The 19079-nt window shown below is 38.9% G+C and overlaps 1 protein-coding gene across 2 annotated transcripts in view; it reads right to left on the bottom strand.

The window, feature by feature from the left end:
* The window catches only part of LOC120539433 (protein mono-ADP-ribosyltransferase PARP12-like), a 45460-nt gene extending 26947 nt beyond the window's left edge, over window positions 1-18513 (bottom strand). Inside the window, exons 1-3 of one of the 2 annotated variants that reach the window (XM_039769483.1) lie at window positions 17957-18513; window positions 6404-6533; window positions 4095-4356 (exon numbers count right to left, since the gene is read on the bottom strand). In XM_039769483.1, coding sequence (XP_039625417.1) covers window positions 4095-4356; window positions 6404-6533; window positions 17957-18291 — 727 coding nt within the window. In that variant the 5' untranslated portion in view covers window positions 18292-18513. The remainder of the gene's footprint in view (window positions 1-4094; window positions 4357-6403; window positions 6534-17956) is intronic. The other variant, XM_039769482.1, reaches the window with a different exon arrangement.
* Between the last annotated feature and the right edge of the window lie 566 nt (window positions 18514-19079).

Below are 19079 nucleotides of genomic sequence, written 5' to 3'. Positions count from 1 at the left end.
GACATGCTATAAGCGCCTGCCGTCAATGGGCGATACAAGAAACATTATAAACATCCTGCTGCAATAAATAACATCGCTGTTGCTGTTTCAAGCTGAAGGCGGCTGGTGTTGTTAAAGTAATGAGAATGGGGAATCGCACTTCACAGCGCGCACACACAGTCACAATGCTGTAGTAAACAGTATACGCTCGTACAGATGATGACTATATGAGTGAGGCAAACAGACTCAGACGGAGAATAGGAGACAATTGCCCTCAAGAGAAGAGAGAGAGAGAGACTGCACTGTGAGCGAGATAAGGAGAAAAAGACGCGCTTTGCCAGCAAGAGAGATAAGGGAGAGAGAGAGAGAGAAGAACCATCAGCTCAGTTGTGATCACATGACACTCAGCAGACAAAGTGTATCCATACTGCTCGTATTGCAAGACATCGTTCGTTTATCAAGTCAAAATTTATTAATAAATTTTGCTCGTCTTGCAAAACACTCGTAAACCAAGTTACTCGTAAACCGAGGTTCCACTGTATATATATATATATATATTTACAGTTTGTAATTCTTTTTAAAGAGCTTCTGAAAAAAGACATTTCCCCATGGAAACAAATGCAGTTTTAGTTGATATGCGTCAGTAATGGCAAAGTACCTTGTTCTTAAATATCAGGAGTTTGTGATAATAGGGTACACAAAAAAACTCTTTAATAGTAAAACTGGGCCAACTGTGGAAAAAGTTTGTGAAGCACTACTAGTTCTTCTTCTTTTCGACCAACTCTCAATTATCTTGTATTGAGTGAAAGGTGGTTTTGTGTTGTAAACATAATCAAGAATTAATGTTTAAAGATGAATGTAATGTTTGAATTGCATTAACGTTTATGATTATATTGGGCTAGTAAGTTTTTTCAAGGACCTCATTTAAATGTATTCTATGGTTTTTAAGGCTGTATTCATAGGATTATAAGTTGGCAGTCACTGTGGCTGTAAGATACCTGTTAGGCCGATTAGTCAACTAGAAATCCACCTTTATAAATCACCTAACGCTGTACACAGATTTAAACCAATCCAACATGGATTATTTTCACCTCAATTTTAACATTGCAATTTTTCTACAGCTTCTCTCCAGGACTCGGTGAGTGTCACATTTGATCCATTTCTGCCTAAAGATGGCCTTGACTATCAGCCCACTTACATGGAACATTGGAATTTAATCATTGGCTGACATGGCCAGTATTCATTCACTGTTTAGTTCTACAATATCTTATTCATACATTTGTATTTTTATATATTTAACATTTGCATGCTTAGAATTTGTCATTTTTCTTTATTTTCCCACTCTTCTGTGGTCAGTATTAAAATGAATATTAAAACAATCTAGCTGAGAACAGGCCATTCAGCACAACAATGCTTGCCAGTCCTATCCACTTAATACTTCTAAAAACATCAAGTCTAGTTTTAAAAGTCCCTAAAGTCCTACTGTCTATTATACTACTTGGTAGCTTATTCCAAGTGTTTATGGATCTCTGTGTAAAGAAAAACTTCCTAATGTTTGTGCAGAATTTACCAGTAAGTTTCCAACTGTGTCCCCGTGTTCTTGATGAACTCATTTTAAAATAACAGTTTTGATCCACTGTACTAATTCCCTTCATAATTTTTAAACACTTCAATCATGTCACCTGTTAATCTTCTTTTGCTTAAATTGAAAAGGCTAAACTCTTTTAATCTTTATTCATAACTCATTCCTTGTAGCCCTGGAATCAGCCTAGTCACTCATCTCTGGGCTTTTTCTAGCTCTGTTATGTCTTTTTGTAGCCTGGAGACCTAAACTGCACACAGTACTCCGAGTGAGGCCTCACCAGTGTGTTATAAAGACTTGAGCAGAACCTCCTTGGAGTTGTACTCCACACATCGTGCTATATAACTTAACATTCTGTTAGCCTTCTTATTGGCTTCTGAATTCTGCCTAGAAGTTGATAGCGTGGAGTCCACTATGACTCTTAAATCCATAATGTGAACTTTCAATTTTCAGACCTTCCATTGTGTATTCAAACCTAACATTTTTACTTCCTATGTGTAAAACTTTACATTTACTAACATGGCATTTTATCTGCTACAAATCTGCCCAAGCCTGTATGCTGTCCAAGTCCTTCTGTAATGATTCAACGTATTCCAGATTATCTGTCAATCCACCATCTTGGTATCATCTGCAAACTTAACCAGCTTGTTGCTTATATTCCTATTCAAATCATTTATATATATTAAAAATAGCAGCGACCCTAGCACTGACCCCTGTGGAACACCACTCTTGGCCAATTCAGATAGGGTTCCTTGCACCATATCCCTCCGTTTCCTGTGTCTGAGCCAATTCTGCACCCATCTACAAACATTACCCTGAACTCCCGCTCCTTTTTGTTTGATGCCCAACCTCTCATGTGGCTTCTTATCAAATGCTTTTTGAAAGTGAAAATAATGAATATTATATGTTCTACTTTGATCATACCCTTTTGTTGCTTCCTTATAGAATTCCAGCATGTTGGTAAAACATAATCCGTCTTCTGAACCCATGCTGATTGGTCAGTAAAACTCCTCTTCTTGCCATAGGTTGCTCAATCTTACCCTTAATAATTCCTTCCATTACTTTTCCTGTGATACACGTTAAGCTTACTGGCCTATAGTTGCTTTTTCTATAAGGGGATGATATTTGACATTTTCCAGTCCTTCAAAATTTCTCCAGTGCACAGTGACTTCCTAAAATATGCATCCATGGTTTATATAGTACCTGTATATGTACTCGCTGACCTCATTAAGAAATTGAAGGCAAGTATTATCTGGTCCTGGAGATTCGTTTGATTTCAGCCTGTTTAATCTAAGCAGTACTTCACCTCTATAATTTCTATTACATGTATTTTAAGTGACTGGGCCAGTATACAGTTTCCAGTTTAAGATACATTCCTCTCTCCAACAAACCTCCTTACCTCTGCCAAAATGTCATCTTTCCTCTAGCAAACCTCAATCATTTGCCCTACCTCTGCCAAAATAGCATTCATCTTCCAGCCAAACTCTCCTCCTCACCCACATCTGAGAAAAACGCCAACCAATTTTCACTCTTAAACAAAATGCCAATATTCTCTCGAGTGTCCAGCATCCACCAAAATCGTTCTCTTCTCTCTCCTACCTTAAACACAAAACATGAAAAATGCAAACAGGAGTTTTCAAAAGGGGGTGAGACAGTTTTATGATGAAGGCACTTAATCCATCCAATGTTTTACTAACAGCCAATCATTTGAATGGGAATGCACATTTGTTAATCTTTATTTTATGCTACTGATTAACACATTAATGCCAAACACATTAATTCCCTGTGTGCTTCATCTCTAAAAAACATATTACAAGACAATTTTATCGTTATCACCAGTCTTAGAGGGTGAAACCTGTGGAAGGGCTGCCAAACCATTTCATTTGTTCTAAAAGTATAGCAACAGCTATTGCTCCAGAGGTATAGGGATGCCACCATGCCAGTACTGAAGACTCACAAAGGTAAATTCTAATCTAAAGGAATTTTCTTAGTGCTCAGTAAGATGTTTGGTTTCCAGCTCCTAGAGGAGAGTGACCCAAGGTACATGTGGACATAGCCTGTCTTAGTTTTGACCTTTGCTCAGTAAATGTAAAACAACACACCAGACCTTATAGTGAATACTGAAGAATGGTACATCTTGGATTTTCTTTTAACAGTCCCAGAAGTTTTCTTAGGAATTCAGAAAAGTAAATAATAAATTCCATTTTCTGGATCTTTCACAAGGCCCAAAATGTGCTCTTGGAAAATGTTAGCCAACCTAAAAAATGCTTATATTGGTCACAGTGTTTTGACACATTGTTATATTTTCCAAAACAACAAAATTATAAAAGGAATCTAGAAATTTTGAACAAAATTTGATAATGAAATGAAACTCATTGTAATAGTGTTGTACTTTCCTATGTCCGAATTTAAAAATGTACACAGTAGTCATTGTCAAAAATTATAAATATAATTGCATTCCCTCATAATTAACAATGCCAATGATTTGTTTTTGTCAACATGTCTTTGTTCATTCATTTCAATGTGCACTTACTTTCCTCGTCTGCATTTCTGCAGTCTTTAATAATAAATATATTATGGTAGATCTCCTGTAGTTGACAAATACGTGCTTCAGACAGACCTCGACCTTTCAGGATTTTCCAGGCAACGCCATCAAATTTGTGAGATCTGTTACATTTGTTGCCAAATTTACAATTTCCTCTCATGGTGTGCAGACATATGTGAAGCTTGCTACAACCTGTCTGATATGTACAGGATCCAAACTTCCCACTTCCTTTGTTGTAATGCACACAAACCTGTAATGAAATTCAGAATTAAATGGCATCCTCAACAATTATTATCAAAGTATTCAGGTACATTACTTAATTTATTTTCATTTCTAATTATGCTTGTATACAGCACATAAATTCGCAAACATGCAATTTTGTAAAACATCCTAGTTCAGTCCTTAAAAACAAAGACCTATGAATATCACACCACTCAGTTCTAGTGGATTTTAAATGGGAATTGCAAAAGTGAAATCAGTAAATATTACACAACTCAACAAAAAGGATATCAATTCAAGTCATCAGATGGAATGCAGTAATAAAGGAATTATAGCTTTTAAGGACTTGGAGACTGAATTTACTGGTAATATACAATAGGAGAAGGGCATCAGACTATTTGAAGGGTGTCTAGAGGCGATCAAAACAGAAGATAGAACTATACATATATTAACAAAATATTTTACCATATATACAGTAAAGTACTTACCATACTTCTATTTATTTTATCAATGTGCTGTTGTGTTGTTTGGCTTCCACAGTATTTTATGAGCAGGAACTTGTTATGCAGGTGCTCTATGGATCATAGTTGGCACAGCCACAGCTCTTGGGATCAGGGTTTTGAGGGGTGTTGTGTGGGTTTATTTTACATGGTGATTGTTTTATATTTTGAAGTAGTTACTTATTTTTGACTTTGTTAAGTGAGATATAGTACTAGGGTGTTGTACCATGTTAGCCATTGTGAATCTAGTGAGAAGTCAAACTAAATGACACCTTTTATTGGCTAACTAAAAAGATCACAATATGCAAAACTTTTGGGGCAACTCAGGCACCTTCTTCAGGCAAGACGTAAGATTCAAGGTTACATCTTCCCTGAAGAAGAGGCCTGAGTTTCCTTGAAAGCTTTGCATATTGTGATCTTTTTAGTTAGCCAATAAAAGGTGTCATTTAGTTTGACTTCTCACTTAAATGAAATATAAAGTTGATTACAAAAAAAACAATTTATTGTGTGGTGGTAGCATTGTCTATGGTAGTTTTTTTAATAAACCTCTTTCAGAATTTTGCCACATATTAATTTGTAATCCATTTTTTTATAGAATTTACAATACATTGAATTCTGAATTATTCTGAACTGGAAAAATATTACTTTATTTAAACTAAAAAAAATCTGAAATGGACCAATAAATATCTGTCCAAATTTTGAAAACAGTAATTGTGTATTAGTGCCTGAAGTTATACTGAAATGTTAAGAACAGTCCAACATTTAAACATAGAAAAATAAAGTGGGAATTCAGATTAATCCTTTAATTCAACAGCAAAAATGTACAATGTACAATGTGCAAAGAATCCATTGGGATCTGCCCCTCAAAAGCCTTTCACCTAAATAATGCCTGATCCTAACCACTGATCTTCAAGTGTTCCTTTGTAAAAGTGACAATAACAATAAACATATCTATCTATCTATCTATCTATCTATCTATCTATCTATCTATCTATCTATCTATCTATCTATCTATTTATCTATCTATCTATCTATCTAGTTTGTGTGTACATCATTTGGGTTGCAAAGAAAGCAGGGTTAGGCTTTGATGTTTGGAGGTAGAATGGAATACATAAATCTGTCTCCTTCAGTTAGTAAGGGTTACACTAAATGGGACATTATATAGGACCTTGGAATTAACTCTGGAAATTGCTGAAAAGTGTAAGGTTGGAGTTAAAGGTCAGTGTCTGGCAGAAAATGCTAAGTCTTCAGTCATGGGAATACATTAGGTGAAAGCAGTCTGGCAGGCAGGATAGACAGAGATTTAATTAATATAGACAGAAAGAAAGTAGAAGTGAGATGAAACAATGATTTGTGATATTTGGAATGGGAAAGCTGCTTAGATAGCCAAGTCTAGTGGCGTTCCAGGTTGTTGAGATGCATTGTGGTCCCCCTCTGCTCAATATTCTCTGTGTCTCTGTTTAAAATTAATCAACTTCATGTTTGTATCACATGTGCAGTGTCACAAAAATTAAATGCTGTATTGGTTTGGAGTAGCATCTTTTTGAAAATATATAACCAGTTTATCAGATATCTCACCTCAGGCAGGAGAGATGAATCATTCTGGAGCAGGAGTGCACTCAGCTGGCGTTCATCAAGATTTTGCAGACCATATCTTTTCAGGACTTGAAGATTGTGGCCAGACTTTATATCATGGATATTTCTGCATCTTGAAGAGAAATAAATGTGCACTTGTTTTTCTATTTTTGCATAACAAAAGACATATTATCATAGTCTAATAAATGAATGACAAATTTGTAAATGCACATCCCAGCTGAAGACAGTCAGCTGATAGTCATGAATTTGTATTTGAGGTTAAATTTTAAAGAAGCAGACTTTATCAAATTAATGGTAAAGTAGATAAAGTCATTAGAAATGTTCCAATAACTGCAGTATTACACTGGATAATCTTGTTTGCCAAATTATGTAACAGGAGTTTGCACAGACGTTACCTCAAGATTTCTAAGTCACACAGGACATGCAAAGTTGATGAACTCATACAAAGTAAATTTGCACAACTAGAATAGTTTTGAAGGTCTGCGTGTACCCACTGCAGGCATCTGGGAAAGATGGAAACTTTATTTGGTTTATTAGACTTTCAAGGGTATTCAGTGTTACTAGAATAGAGTATTTATTATTATATCTATATATATAAAAGTCAATGTATGTATGTATGTATGTGTGTATGTATGTTCCAGCATCACGTCCGAACGGCTGGAGCAATTTTCATGAAACTTGGTATGCATGTTCCTCATTGGTCGACTAAAAATACAGTAGGGTGAAATCATCCATAACCCACCCCCTTCTGGGTAGGGTGGTGGGTGATCTTGTGGTCTTGTATGCATGTTATCATCAAGTTGACACTCGGAACGACCACCAGAGGGCGAACTGGAGGCGACTGCCAGCATTCTTTATGTTTGAGCGCCAACGCACCCCTGTTGCTTTTCAAATTAAATAAGAGTTCTACACGTGGAAGAGTGTGTGTGTGTCCGGCCCGGAAATGAGACATAGAGTCAGGGTGAGGGCTCCAGCTCCGAGGATACGCAAGCGAGGCCAGTACACCGGCAAAAGGAAACCTCCTAAGAAAGACAGTCGATTAGCTGCTAATGCACAAACGATGCGAGCAGTTCGGCAACATGAATCCTTCTAGCAGACGACCAGAGTAGTTCTGACGATTTAAATACTTTCTAGGATCCCGTGCTGCTTACACAGTTAGTATATACCAGGCGACTGCCAGCATTCTTTATTTTTGAGCAGCACCGCGCCCCTGTTGCTTTTCAAATTAAATAGAGTTGGTCGGTTCCGAGTGTCAACTAAATGATAACATACATACAACACCACAAGGCAAGGACATTAATGAGTCTTTGTTTCTTAATTTATTTTTATTTATAACATTGTTTTTTTAATTATGTTTTTCTCAAACAATTAAAAAAAAACAAGAGGGCGAGCTGGAGGTGACTGCCAGCATTCTTTATGTTTGAGCACCACCGCACCTCAGTTGCTTTTCAAATTAAATAGAGTTGGCCAATTCCGAGCGTCAACTGGATGATAACATACTGTACATACAACACCGCAAGACAAGCACATTAGTGAGTCTTTATATATCCATCCATTATCCAACCGACTATATCCTATATCACGGGGGTCTGCTGGAGCCAATCCCAGCCAACACCGGGCGCAAGGCAGGAAACAAACCCTGGGTAGGGCACCAGCCCACCACAGAGAAAACACACAGACAAGGGGAGTACATGCAAACTCCACGCAGGGAGGACCCGAGAAGCGAACACAGGTTTATTGTTTGTTAATTTATTTTTATTTTTAAAGTTGTGTTTTTTTTAATTACAGTATGTTTTTCTCAAACAATTAAAAAAAACTTTTTCAGTTTTTCAGCTAGTATTTATATAAATTTCACCAATTTTTTTTTTTAGTGTTCCAGCCTAATGGAAATATAAAAATGTCTCCATACTCATAGGTGCATTGCTTTTATTCCAACTCAAACTGTATTCCTAATAGGTGCAGTGAATAATAATTAATAAATAATTAATTAACCACTTAAAAAAAGAGGGATTATTTGGTAAATAAATAATCCAGTAAAGAAGTTAAAATTCCAGGTTAAAATACAAGTCAAGTCATGCTTTGTCCACAAAACCACTCAAGAATGTAAGTGTGCGGCCTACTCAACAGCATGTGATGCATCCTGACAAGTGCAGGCATTCATCTGATTTGCTTGTGACCTCACTGCTGTTCCTCAGCGTTCAGTGTTGATCCCATGAGCCTCCGCTGTCCCTTGGCATTCTGTGAGATCTCCTGAAGCCATTGGTTGTTCCTAGTTACTCTGTGAACACCATCTGCTCGCTCTCCCTAGGGCATCATTCTCGACTACTTGCTTCCTCAATACTACACCAACTTTTCCACAATCCTCCCACTTCTTTTCTTTCCTTCTGACCTTCTTTCTTTCTCTTTCATCCTTTCTTTTTCATCTATCTTTCTATATTGTTCACTTCAGACTCCCCTTTATACTCCTGCAGGTATTCTGATGCGGAAGAGCCAAGCTAATCAAACAATCAGCTCACCTCTGCACTGAACATCCGCTGACCACCCTGTTCAACAGCAGGAGCCCGCACACACAACAAGCCTGATCCGCTTACTGGGTGACATTACAGCAATAAATTATTAAGTAATGGCAAGAAAATATTTTTAAACATAAACTGAATACTTACAGATTTTTTGAATTACAATGAAAGGATACCCCAGATAAAAACATATATACAACTTTTAAATTAAACCACATTTACAAAAGGTATGGCCACAAAAGCACATACAAATCTTTAATTCAATTGCAATTTCTAGCTTGTTATAATAAGTAGGGGGTGAACGCAATGCTATTTGCTTTGTATCATGACTTAAATGAATAAAATAGGGTGAGAGTTGTCATGTCATGTCATGTCATTGTCCAACCCGCTATATCCTAACACAGGGTCACGGCGGTCTGCAAGAGCCAATCCTAGCCAACACAGGGTGCAAGGCAAGAACAAACCCTGGGCAGGGTGCCAGCCCACCACAGGGCACACACACACACAGACCCAAACACTAGGGAGAATTTAGGTTCGCCAACGGTGAGAGTTGAAGGAATGCATTTTGGGAGGTGAAGGGAGAAATCATGTTATTACCTAAAGACTTTATGTCTTAAAACAACTCGTAACAAGTTTAGATGGAAGGCCTATCACGTTTGATGACAGCAATTACTAAAATCAAATGAGGTTGTCAAACCTCATTTACTGGAACTGTCATCTTAGGTGAATTATAGTATTTGACTATTTACAAGATTGTTTCTGAATTTTCACAGTGATTCCAAGTTTTGAATTGCTCAGCACATGTGGTGCAAGGTAAGTGTCATTTTGGCAGCTACTCAACCCATAGAACAATAGAGAAAGAAACTCCATTCAAAAGTAAGCAAACAGACACCATAGGCAGTTCCAGAGTACTAACTTCAGAAATCTCACCGATTTTATAAATTAATTTAATTTGCTTCGAGATTGAAATGCTGTAATGCCTTAACATGTTGACTGTTAAATAGGAGTGAACAACTTGTGTTGGACCATCTATAGACAGATGCCACCTACAAGTTATTTTGTAAACCATCTGTAGTACCCAATATGAGCATATTCATGGGTAACAGATGTAAGTGGAGGATACTGGGAGTCTGAAATAAGAATGAAAAATCAGCAGGTGTCACAGAATAACATATTTAATTTTTATGGCTAATAAGAAATACGGGTTTTCCTATTAGCCATATTCTGGATAACTTATTTTTGACAGAAATAATTTACACATGAAGAACCACACCCATTGGAATATCTCTGAGTGATTAGTGTCTCACCACTATGAACTTCAAGTGGAACTGCAACATTTGATCTAACTTGTTAGTTCCAGCCGAGTTATTTTAATATTTATTATGTTATTTGGCAGACGACTTTATCCAAGGCAACATTCCATTACTTGAGATACAATTGGTTAAAATTCTTTTATTTTTCCAGTTGGAATACAGGCAGGTTAAAGGACTTACGTGTGGACACAGAGTGTCAGTAGTGGTGTTTGAACCCACAACCTCAGGATTTGAAGTCCAAGTCATGATTTCTGTGCTACAAGTTATTGATTTCACACTCTTTAGCATCACTGAGACCAAACCAAATACTTACTGCTGTGCGGGGCTCCTATCTAAACTTTTTCATTTTTTACTTCTGAATGACTCTGCCTTCCTATTCGATTCTCCCCAGGCTTATCAAAGAACATCCTCCTTCATTTTCTTGCTGAACAGGCTACTGGCACTCAAACATCTAGCCCTCCCAGCCTGTAAAGTGAATGCAGACAGCACTGCCTTCTCTTTAGCCTTTGAAGAAACTCAACAGTACTGGGCACTGAGCGACTTATACAGTAGCACCATAACAGGGTTAATTAGCGGGTCCCAGATACCCAGGGCTTGTACAGTATTTCACAATTCAGTATAAATATTACACCTAACCTATTACAAAATGACTTTCTAAATTATGACATGATCTAAGACACCATATAAACTACAGTGGTTGGCAGAAAACCATATAATCTGAAGAAGGCATGAAAGTATTTACTGGTACTTATGCTTAAACAAAGAACTGTTTTTTAAAGTAAGTGGTGGCTACTAATAAGTTTGTGAATGGATGATCAGAGATAAAGTGTTAGGGTTAATGGATTCAGGTCAGCATGTAACTTTGACTACAAGGAATGTGTAAATTTTGTTAATTTTCCACATTTTTATTGAATTTGTATCTCAAAAGAAATTCATTTTGTATTTGTACTACCAACAAATTTTAGCATAGCAGGCTCCACTATATTTTAGCCTACAGAAGAATGGTAGATTACCAGATTAAACAAGCTAAAAATGTGGCATTAAGTAATTGAACTGTCTTTACACTGACATCCCAAACAAGTTTTCCACAATAAAATCAGGAACAATTTGCCATTTTGTTTTTTAATTTTTTTCCAAAACTCCTTTTCAGTATCCATTTTAATCAAAGGATAAGTGTCTGTGTGCCCTTCCATTTGCTATGTCTCTGTCATTCCAACAGACGACATATAACAAACATTAGCACTGCGTTTACAAATCCCATACCAAACGGCATATAACTTAAACATTAGTAGTAACGCATTTGATTTTTGCAAATGTTTGTGATGTGCCATCTGTTGGAATGACAAATGCAATGCATTTTATTACTACATGCATTACAAAATTCATTCAAATAGATGGTGCACTGCAAATGTCACTCCTGAGGTATATGTTGATAACTTAGATTTCAACCCATCGTAGACAGGTAGCCCAGCTAGTACCAAAGTAAAGGGATGTAGATTCTATTCCACATTTGCTGCCAAGGCTGGAAACATTATTATTTAGTCACCAACAGAACTGTCACATTTACAGAGGTGATCACTGACTAAGGCCCACTTTTCAGCATTGGTTAACATCGTTCTGAAATCAAATTACAGGAAATGAGAGTGGAACAATGACCCATCATGCTCATCTTACAGCGTCAGCCGAATTGGTGGTGAATATCAGCTCAAGCAGCCATGCCAAAAATACCATCTCTCAATCTGTCAGTCTATTTTTTAATCTGTTTAAATTAGTATGAGGTTGTGGCAGAAACAAAAATATATAAAAATGTATTTTTTATTAAAGTCCCTATTCTAAGGAAAATAAATGTAATAAATAAGCAAAAAAAATAAACAGGCATAAGCAACCACCCCTTGATTGGACACCAGTACGTCACTGAGCCCCCTGATACGTAACCCCACACTTATTCATCTTAGAAAGTGTAGAGTCACCGCTTAGCCTAGCAAGTACAAGTGGTTTCCACTAATATATTTATATATATATATATTTTTATATATATATATATATATATATATATATATATATATTCTGATAAGGCACTATATAGGCTCCCGACACAGACTGTACATGGAGGCACTTGTAAAATAAATAAACTATTTTTTCTTCCCCTGTGGACACATGTCTTCCCCGTGTCCCACAGGCAGTACACAGTCCCAAGCACAGCACACAAAGTAACACAAAGCAAAACACTCTTTTTCTTGTTCCTCCATCACTCCTCTCAGGCAACCTCGTTCTATTTCCTCGCAATTCTGGCTCCTTGCCTCCTCGCCGAGTTCCGGCTGCACTTCCAGGTGTGGCGAATACACTGCTCATACGGGCTCAGGAGTCCCAGCTGCATTACTCCCTGGTGGTGTCTGCAGGACCCAACAGGGCTGCACCCAACTCCAATTCCCATTCCCAGCTGTATGCCACTATATATATATATATATATTGTCAGGGATGCCAGGGGCAACGACCCGGCTGGGACGCCTTGAAGGACCGGAAGAGGGTCTACGCCCACCCTGGATCAAGTGGGGGCCGCCATCCTGGTTGCTTTGGGGGCCACGGGTAGTGGGCTTGGAAGCCCAACCCTGTAGGGACCCGTGGTCACCGCCAGGGGGCGCCCCAATGACTTGGGGACCCTGGACCTCAGCACTTCCGCCATACCAAGAAGTGCTGGGGGGAAGAGATGAAGGGACACCCGGAGAGCTTCCAGGAGAACAGCCGGCACTTCTACCACACTTGGGCGTGTCCAGGGAGGAATGCCGGGAAACACCTGGAGCTCATCCGGAATGAGATAAAAGGGGCCGTCTCCCTTCATTCTGGCTGGAGTCGGGTGGTAGCAGGACAAAGCAAGAGAGAAGAGTGGAGGCGGCCCGAAGAGAAGGCATTGTGTGGCCAGGACTGTGTTTGGGGTTCGTGTGTGCACTGACTTTATTATTGTAAATACTTGAAATAAACGTGTGGTGGTGATGAACAACATGTCCGCCTGTCTGTGTCCGGGCCGCGTCCACAATATATATATATATATATATATATATATATATATATATATATTTGATTTTTATTGATTTTATTAAAATCAAATAACATTCCATACAAATAAATTAAGTTTTAAAAGACTTGGTTTGAAACAAATCAACCCCCACGCATGAGAAAGAGAGGTAGGCCAGCAGAGTAAAACTTTAAGCTAGTAAAAATGAAGGAAATAGATAATTTAATAAATGAATATAAATAAATTGAGTAAAAAAAGAGGGGAGAGATTCTGCTTCCTCAATTAAAATGCTTATTCTAAAATGTTATTGATTAGTATATATATTTTTAATAGTGTTCTATGGTTTTCCCCCCTCGCTTGAAAGACTGGCATGTTTGGCTAATTGGCAGCTCTGAACTGGCCGGGTATGAGTGAGTCGGGATGTGCCTATGTGTGCTGATGCCGCAGTTACACTCTCTGCCCCTGTCATACTGACCTGGTTTGAGTAATTCAGGATTTGATAGCGGACAAAAATTTTGTTTTTGGACAGTACCATTTTCTTCCAATTGATAAAGTTTAATTTGACATTCTGGAGTATTTGGTTTTGTGTGTAACCACTCTGACCTCTGCAGGAGATTCTTTGTTGGACCATTTAACCATTTATTTATTTTAAATAATTAATAGCTACCCAAAATTTTTGTCAGTTCCCAAATGCGGCCACAGATAGGAGTAGTCAGTCGATCATTTTTTATTGAGAATCCGATGCTGCTCTTACTGTTCTAGCATACATTTGTCAAGGTAATGATGTGACGATGCGGGTTCGGCTCCATGCTCCAATCGCTGTTCGGGAGCCGAATCCGCATCGTCACATTTGGTGGCAGTGGTGGGATGAGCTAGCAGTGGGACCAGAAGAGGAGACAGAGCAGCAAGCGGGATTGGTGCCAGACTTTGAGGAACCCACGTACCCAAGCCGGTGGAGGACATTTTATGGACTGAGCTTTTTAAGGACATTTATTTATTTCTGGTTTTAATTGTCTTTTAAAGTTCTTATTCTTTTAATGTCCTGTTTTAATGAAGGGGGCTTGGGTTGGTTTTAAGGTGGGATTTGTTTTAGTGCTTTTATCATTGTAGTGCAGTGTTGAGTGGCCGAGCTGTGGACCTGAGCTCCAGTTGCACTGGGTTGGCAGTGGCGTGGAGTCTTCCCGTGCAACTGGAGTCTTTTGGGGGGTGGAATGTGGTGTTATGGGTCCACAGCTCGCTTAGCAAGGGCCATTTTTTTTTAAATAATCACCGCACTCGCGGCGGCTTAGTGAGGGGCGTAGTGGTTGTAGCAAGCCACAGGGCGATCTGAGGTGTGGGCGTTTCTCACCTAGTGCACAGGTGAGGAACTGCCCACATCCGTGATTGCTCCCGTGGCTAATGTGCTACAGCTGCTATGGCCCCTTGCAATATAAAAGAAGCGCGAGTTGGTTGGGAGAAGATCAGAATCAGAAAAACGAAAAGAAAAGAGAGGACGGAGGTTACAGGAAGCGATAGAGCGAGTAAGTCGGTGCAGCCGTGAGAGAGAGACACACGGAACGTGTGGGCGAGCGAGTGAGCGAGCGCTCGTGGGCAGCTGCGAGGAAACTGGGTGTTAGGCCGACACCCAGGTGTTGACGTTGAAGTCACTCCCGCTGAGCGATCAGATAGCTGGAGTGACCAGGGAATGGCGACTAGCCGCAGAAGACCAGAAAGGCAGAGGGAGTCGCGAGGCTTGGTGTTGTAGTCTTTGGTGTGGGTGTCCTGGAGACCAAGGAGTCCAGGTCTCAGGTCTGGGATGAGTGCCAGACCGAAGCCAGGATTGGGAGGTCTCCAGACCTGTGTTAGTGAATGGAAAAGGGCAGCTGCAGAGAGAGCGTCTCGCCTGCTGCAAAGCCTAGTCGGGAGAGGCAGGTGAGACGCTAATGGTAACAAGAAAGAAGCACTGAGCTTGTTACTGGTTTTTAAAGACTGCTTCCGCATGAAACGTTTTAACCTCTAGTTTTAAAAGGATTGTTCTATTTATTGTTTTTTTTAACCTCCACCTTTTATCGGATTATTTATTTAATGATGAAGACTTTGAATTACTGCACTATTTATTGAACACTGTTTTTGTTGACTATTTTAATAAAAGCACTATGCACCTTTTTGAACCATCACCTTGCTCAAATGTTGTCTCACTGTCTAGCTCACCTCGGTTATATCTGTCGACGGTGTTGGGTTCAAGAGCTCCCGAACAGCGATGGGAGTGTGGAGCCAAACCTACATTGTCACAAATGAAATAAAGCATATCACATATTTTATTATGTCATTAATGTAATTTGTAGTTTTTACTAGTTATAAAATATACCTTATCAATTTTCAGAATTAAAAATTGGTGTCTCCTTTTAGATTTTCCATGTTTTACACTGGAAGCAGCTGGTGCCTCTCATATCCAGCATCCTGGGTTCATATCCCATGCCCAGAAGTTGTCTTTGTGAATTTTGCACATTCCCTCTGTGTGTTTTCTTCCAGTTAGGCCAGTTTTCGTCAAATTTCTCCAAAGATGTCCTGGTTAGGCTAAAATTGATCCTAAAATTGGCCACGTTTAAGCATAGGCTTGCATCTGACTAGGCCTTGTGATGACTGCTGCTGTAGCCTACTGTGGTCCTGAATTGGATTAGAACATTAGCCCATTAGGCCATTCAAACCAACAAATCTCACCAATCTCATCCACTTATTCCCTCCAAAGCAACATCAGGTTGAGTTTTCAAGGTCCCTAAAATTCTACTATCACAGTAAAACTTCATAACTTATCCCATTTGTCTATGGTTCTCTGTGTGAAACTTTCTAACATTTATGGGAAATGTAATCTTAATAAAGTTCCAACTGTGTCTCTATATTCTCATTTAATTAATTTTAAAGTAACAGACTAATGTCTTTAATAATTTCAAACATTTCAGTCATGTTTCTGTTTGCTTAAACTGGAAAGGTTCAACTCTTTTTAGTCTTACCTCATAAATCATACCTCTCAGTCCCAAAATCAGCCTAGTCACTCTTCTCTGGATTTTTTCTAATGATTCTATGTGTTTTTGTAGCCCAGAGATCAAAACTACACACTGTACACCATGTGAGGCCTCACTAGTACATTATATAATTTAAGCATGACTTTCTTTGACTTGGACTCCACACATCATAATATGTAAGTTAAAATTCTGTTAGCCTTCATAGTGGCTTTTGAACACTGCCTGGATATTGATAGAGACAAGTCCACTACGTCTCCTAGATTCTTCCCAAGAGGTGGACTTTCAAGTTTCACAGCTCGCATTGTGTATTCACATCTAACAGTTTTACTTCCTACCGGTAAGTGTAATACTTTTCATATGCTTCAAATCTACATAAACCTGTATGCTGTCCAAGTCCCTCTATAATGATTCAACAGATTCGAGATTATCCACCAAACCGCCTAGCTTGGAGTCATCTGCAAACTTAACCAGCTTGTTATTTATATTCCTATCCATATTTTTATATATTTTAAAAATAGCAATGGCTCTACCACTGACCCCTGTGGAACACCACTCTTAGCATCACTCAGTTTTGATACAGAGTTTCTTACACCATCACATCACCCTCTGCTTCTAGTGTCAGAGCCAATTCTGGACTCATCGCTACACCCTGAACTCCCACTTTGTTTAGTTAACCAAATTTTAGAATGTTATATTTTATACTCAAATTAACTGTTTAGTTTTAAATGTAACAAGTGTCTGGTCATAGAGATCAGTGGCAGGTTTTTTTTTTCAAAGTTTCAGCATTTAGAAATAAATTGTCCATTTCCAATTTCTGTTTCAACAGAAAATCTCTGAAAGGAGAATCCAGAGGTTCCACAGGCCATTAAACTAGAAAGACATGCAAGTTCACAAACAACCAAAGAGGGACATCTCTTCCAGCAGATGATCGGCCACAATCATGTTAACATTAAAATGTTAAGTACCAGGTACATTCCATTTCCTAACCCATAAATGTGCATTCTCTTTGGTGGACCAAATGGTCTCCTCTGTAGATATAGAAGCTCTGCATAACACAAAACCCTTTATTACATTTCTAAGAATGGGCCAAGGATGAGAAAAATTGTATTCTTAAAGAAATGTACATAGTTTGTGTTTAAACACTTTTTAAACATTTAACTGGAGCCCCAGGCTTTCAAAATGATCTGGTTCATAGGTGTCAATCAACCATCCATTTATTAAATCTGCATTTTCAGGCAGGAACGAATCCTGGATGTGGTGTTCCTCCATCATAAGGTGGTCATGCTGGACCAGTCTACTGTAGTGAACCAGTACATGGGTTAGAAAGCCTGAGTACTCAAATACAATTGACACAGTCACGGGTAGAGCATTTAAACTTGGACTGCATTTAAACATGCATGGACTGCACGCACCGCTCAGCAGAAACACAACTGACTGTGTACTGCCCTCTAGTAATAAAACCAGAGCCATACTATCATGATCAGCATTTGATTGAGTGTTTTAGCATTAGGCAGCTAAACGTGTCAAAACCCATCTACACCCTTTTTAAACTTGTCTAATTCTTCATAATGGTTTCTTTACAATGATGAACCCCCAAACTGTCAAAACCAAGATAGGAAGTATATTCAGTTGGTAATAAACAAACAGTTCTGCACAGTGACACACACTGAAAAAAAGCGTAAAGTTCTTACTGTTCCTTTGAATATCTGCAGTTGCCATACACAAAGAATTTGCAGAGGTGAAGGTCTCTACAGTTGTGGCAGGTCTCGTTGGGGTATTTTTTGCATAAGCGCACTGCAGTCTTAGCAGCCACGACAGTGTTGGGGCTAATCACACACCCCGGCCTGCTTCCTGGATCTCCCTGGCGTAGGGCAAACCTGCTCTTGTCCTGGAGGATTTCTGAGAGGAGCTTCTGAATTTCTCTTGGCTGTCCCTTCAGCTGTTCTTTCAGCATCTTATACTCCATTGAGCCTCCATGAGAGCAGAGAATCTTGGTGAGGCTTTGAGATACGGCTTCAGCTGTCATTTTTCTTTTCCCTATGTCTCTTTCTGCTTCCCTTTCTTTCGATTAGTTTTTGCTTTCACAGAAGCGAAACTGAAAGTACAAAGAGCTTGCTATGGCTGTAGGTGTTTCCTTTTTTCTGCCAGGCAACAGACTTGGCAGCCTGCCTTGTAAATGAAGGGCTTATTATTCCCTGAATGCACAACAGGGAGTGTGTTTAGAAAAGACTGCAGAGCGCCTTAGTGGACAAGGTGATGATCCTGAAAGAAAGTTCAAATTCCACTCCCAACTTACTTTGAAAGAGCACATAGTTTACAAAATGAGGGACAGTTATGACTCCCTTGTCTGACTAACAGCTGACTGATCTGATTGTGCCATCACCTCATAGCCAGATGTTCTAAGGTTATGTACTTTACTGTGATCTGCATTGTATTATAAATCTTTGTATTATTTTGAACATGTACACAGTGAAAGTGCTAAACAACAAACATTTCTTGGAGGCCTAAGAATCAGCGGCACAAGTGTTAGTTTGTTGTTTTGTCAGTTAAGCCACACAACCTACCTTGGTTCAGTAATATAAAGGTAGTGGTACTGAGTACATGGCAGGTGCTCTGGGATGGAGGTTTAACACGAAAGGCATTGTACAAAATAATGATTGATCATTCAGAAAAGGAAATTCCTTTATTTTCCTGTATTTTCTGTAAGTCTGTTCATTTGGCTTTAACAGGTTCACTCTCCTATCTTTCCCACACCCTTCCATCCATCCATTATCCAACCTGCTATATCCTAACTACAGGGTCACGGGGGTCTGC

This window comes from Polypterus senegalus, chromosome 11 (genome assembly GCF_016835505.1).
Source record: "Polypterus senegalus isolate Bchr_013 chromosome 11, ASM1683550v1, whole genome shotgun sequence".
NCBI lineage: Eukaryota > Metazoa > Chordata > Cladistia > Polypteriformes > Polypteridae > Polypterus > Polypterus senegalus.
This window is presented reverse-complemented; position numbering and strand designations above follow the sequence as displayed.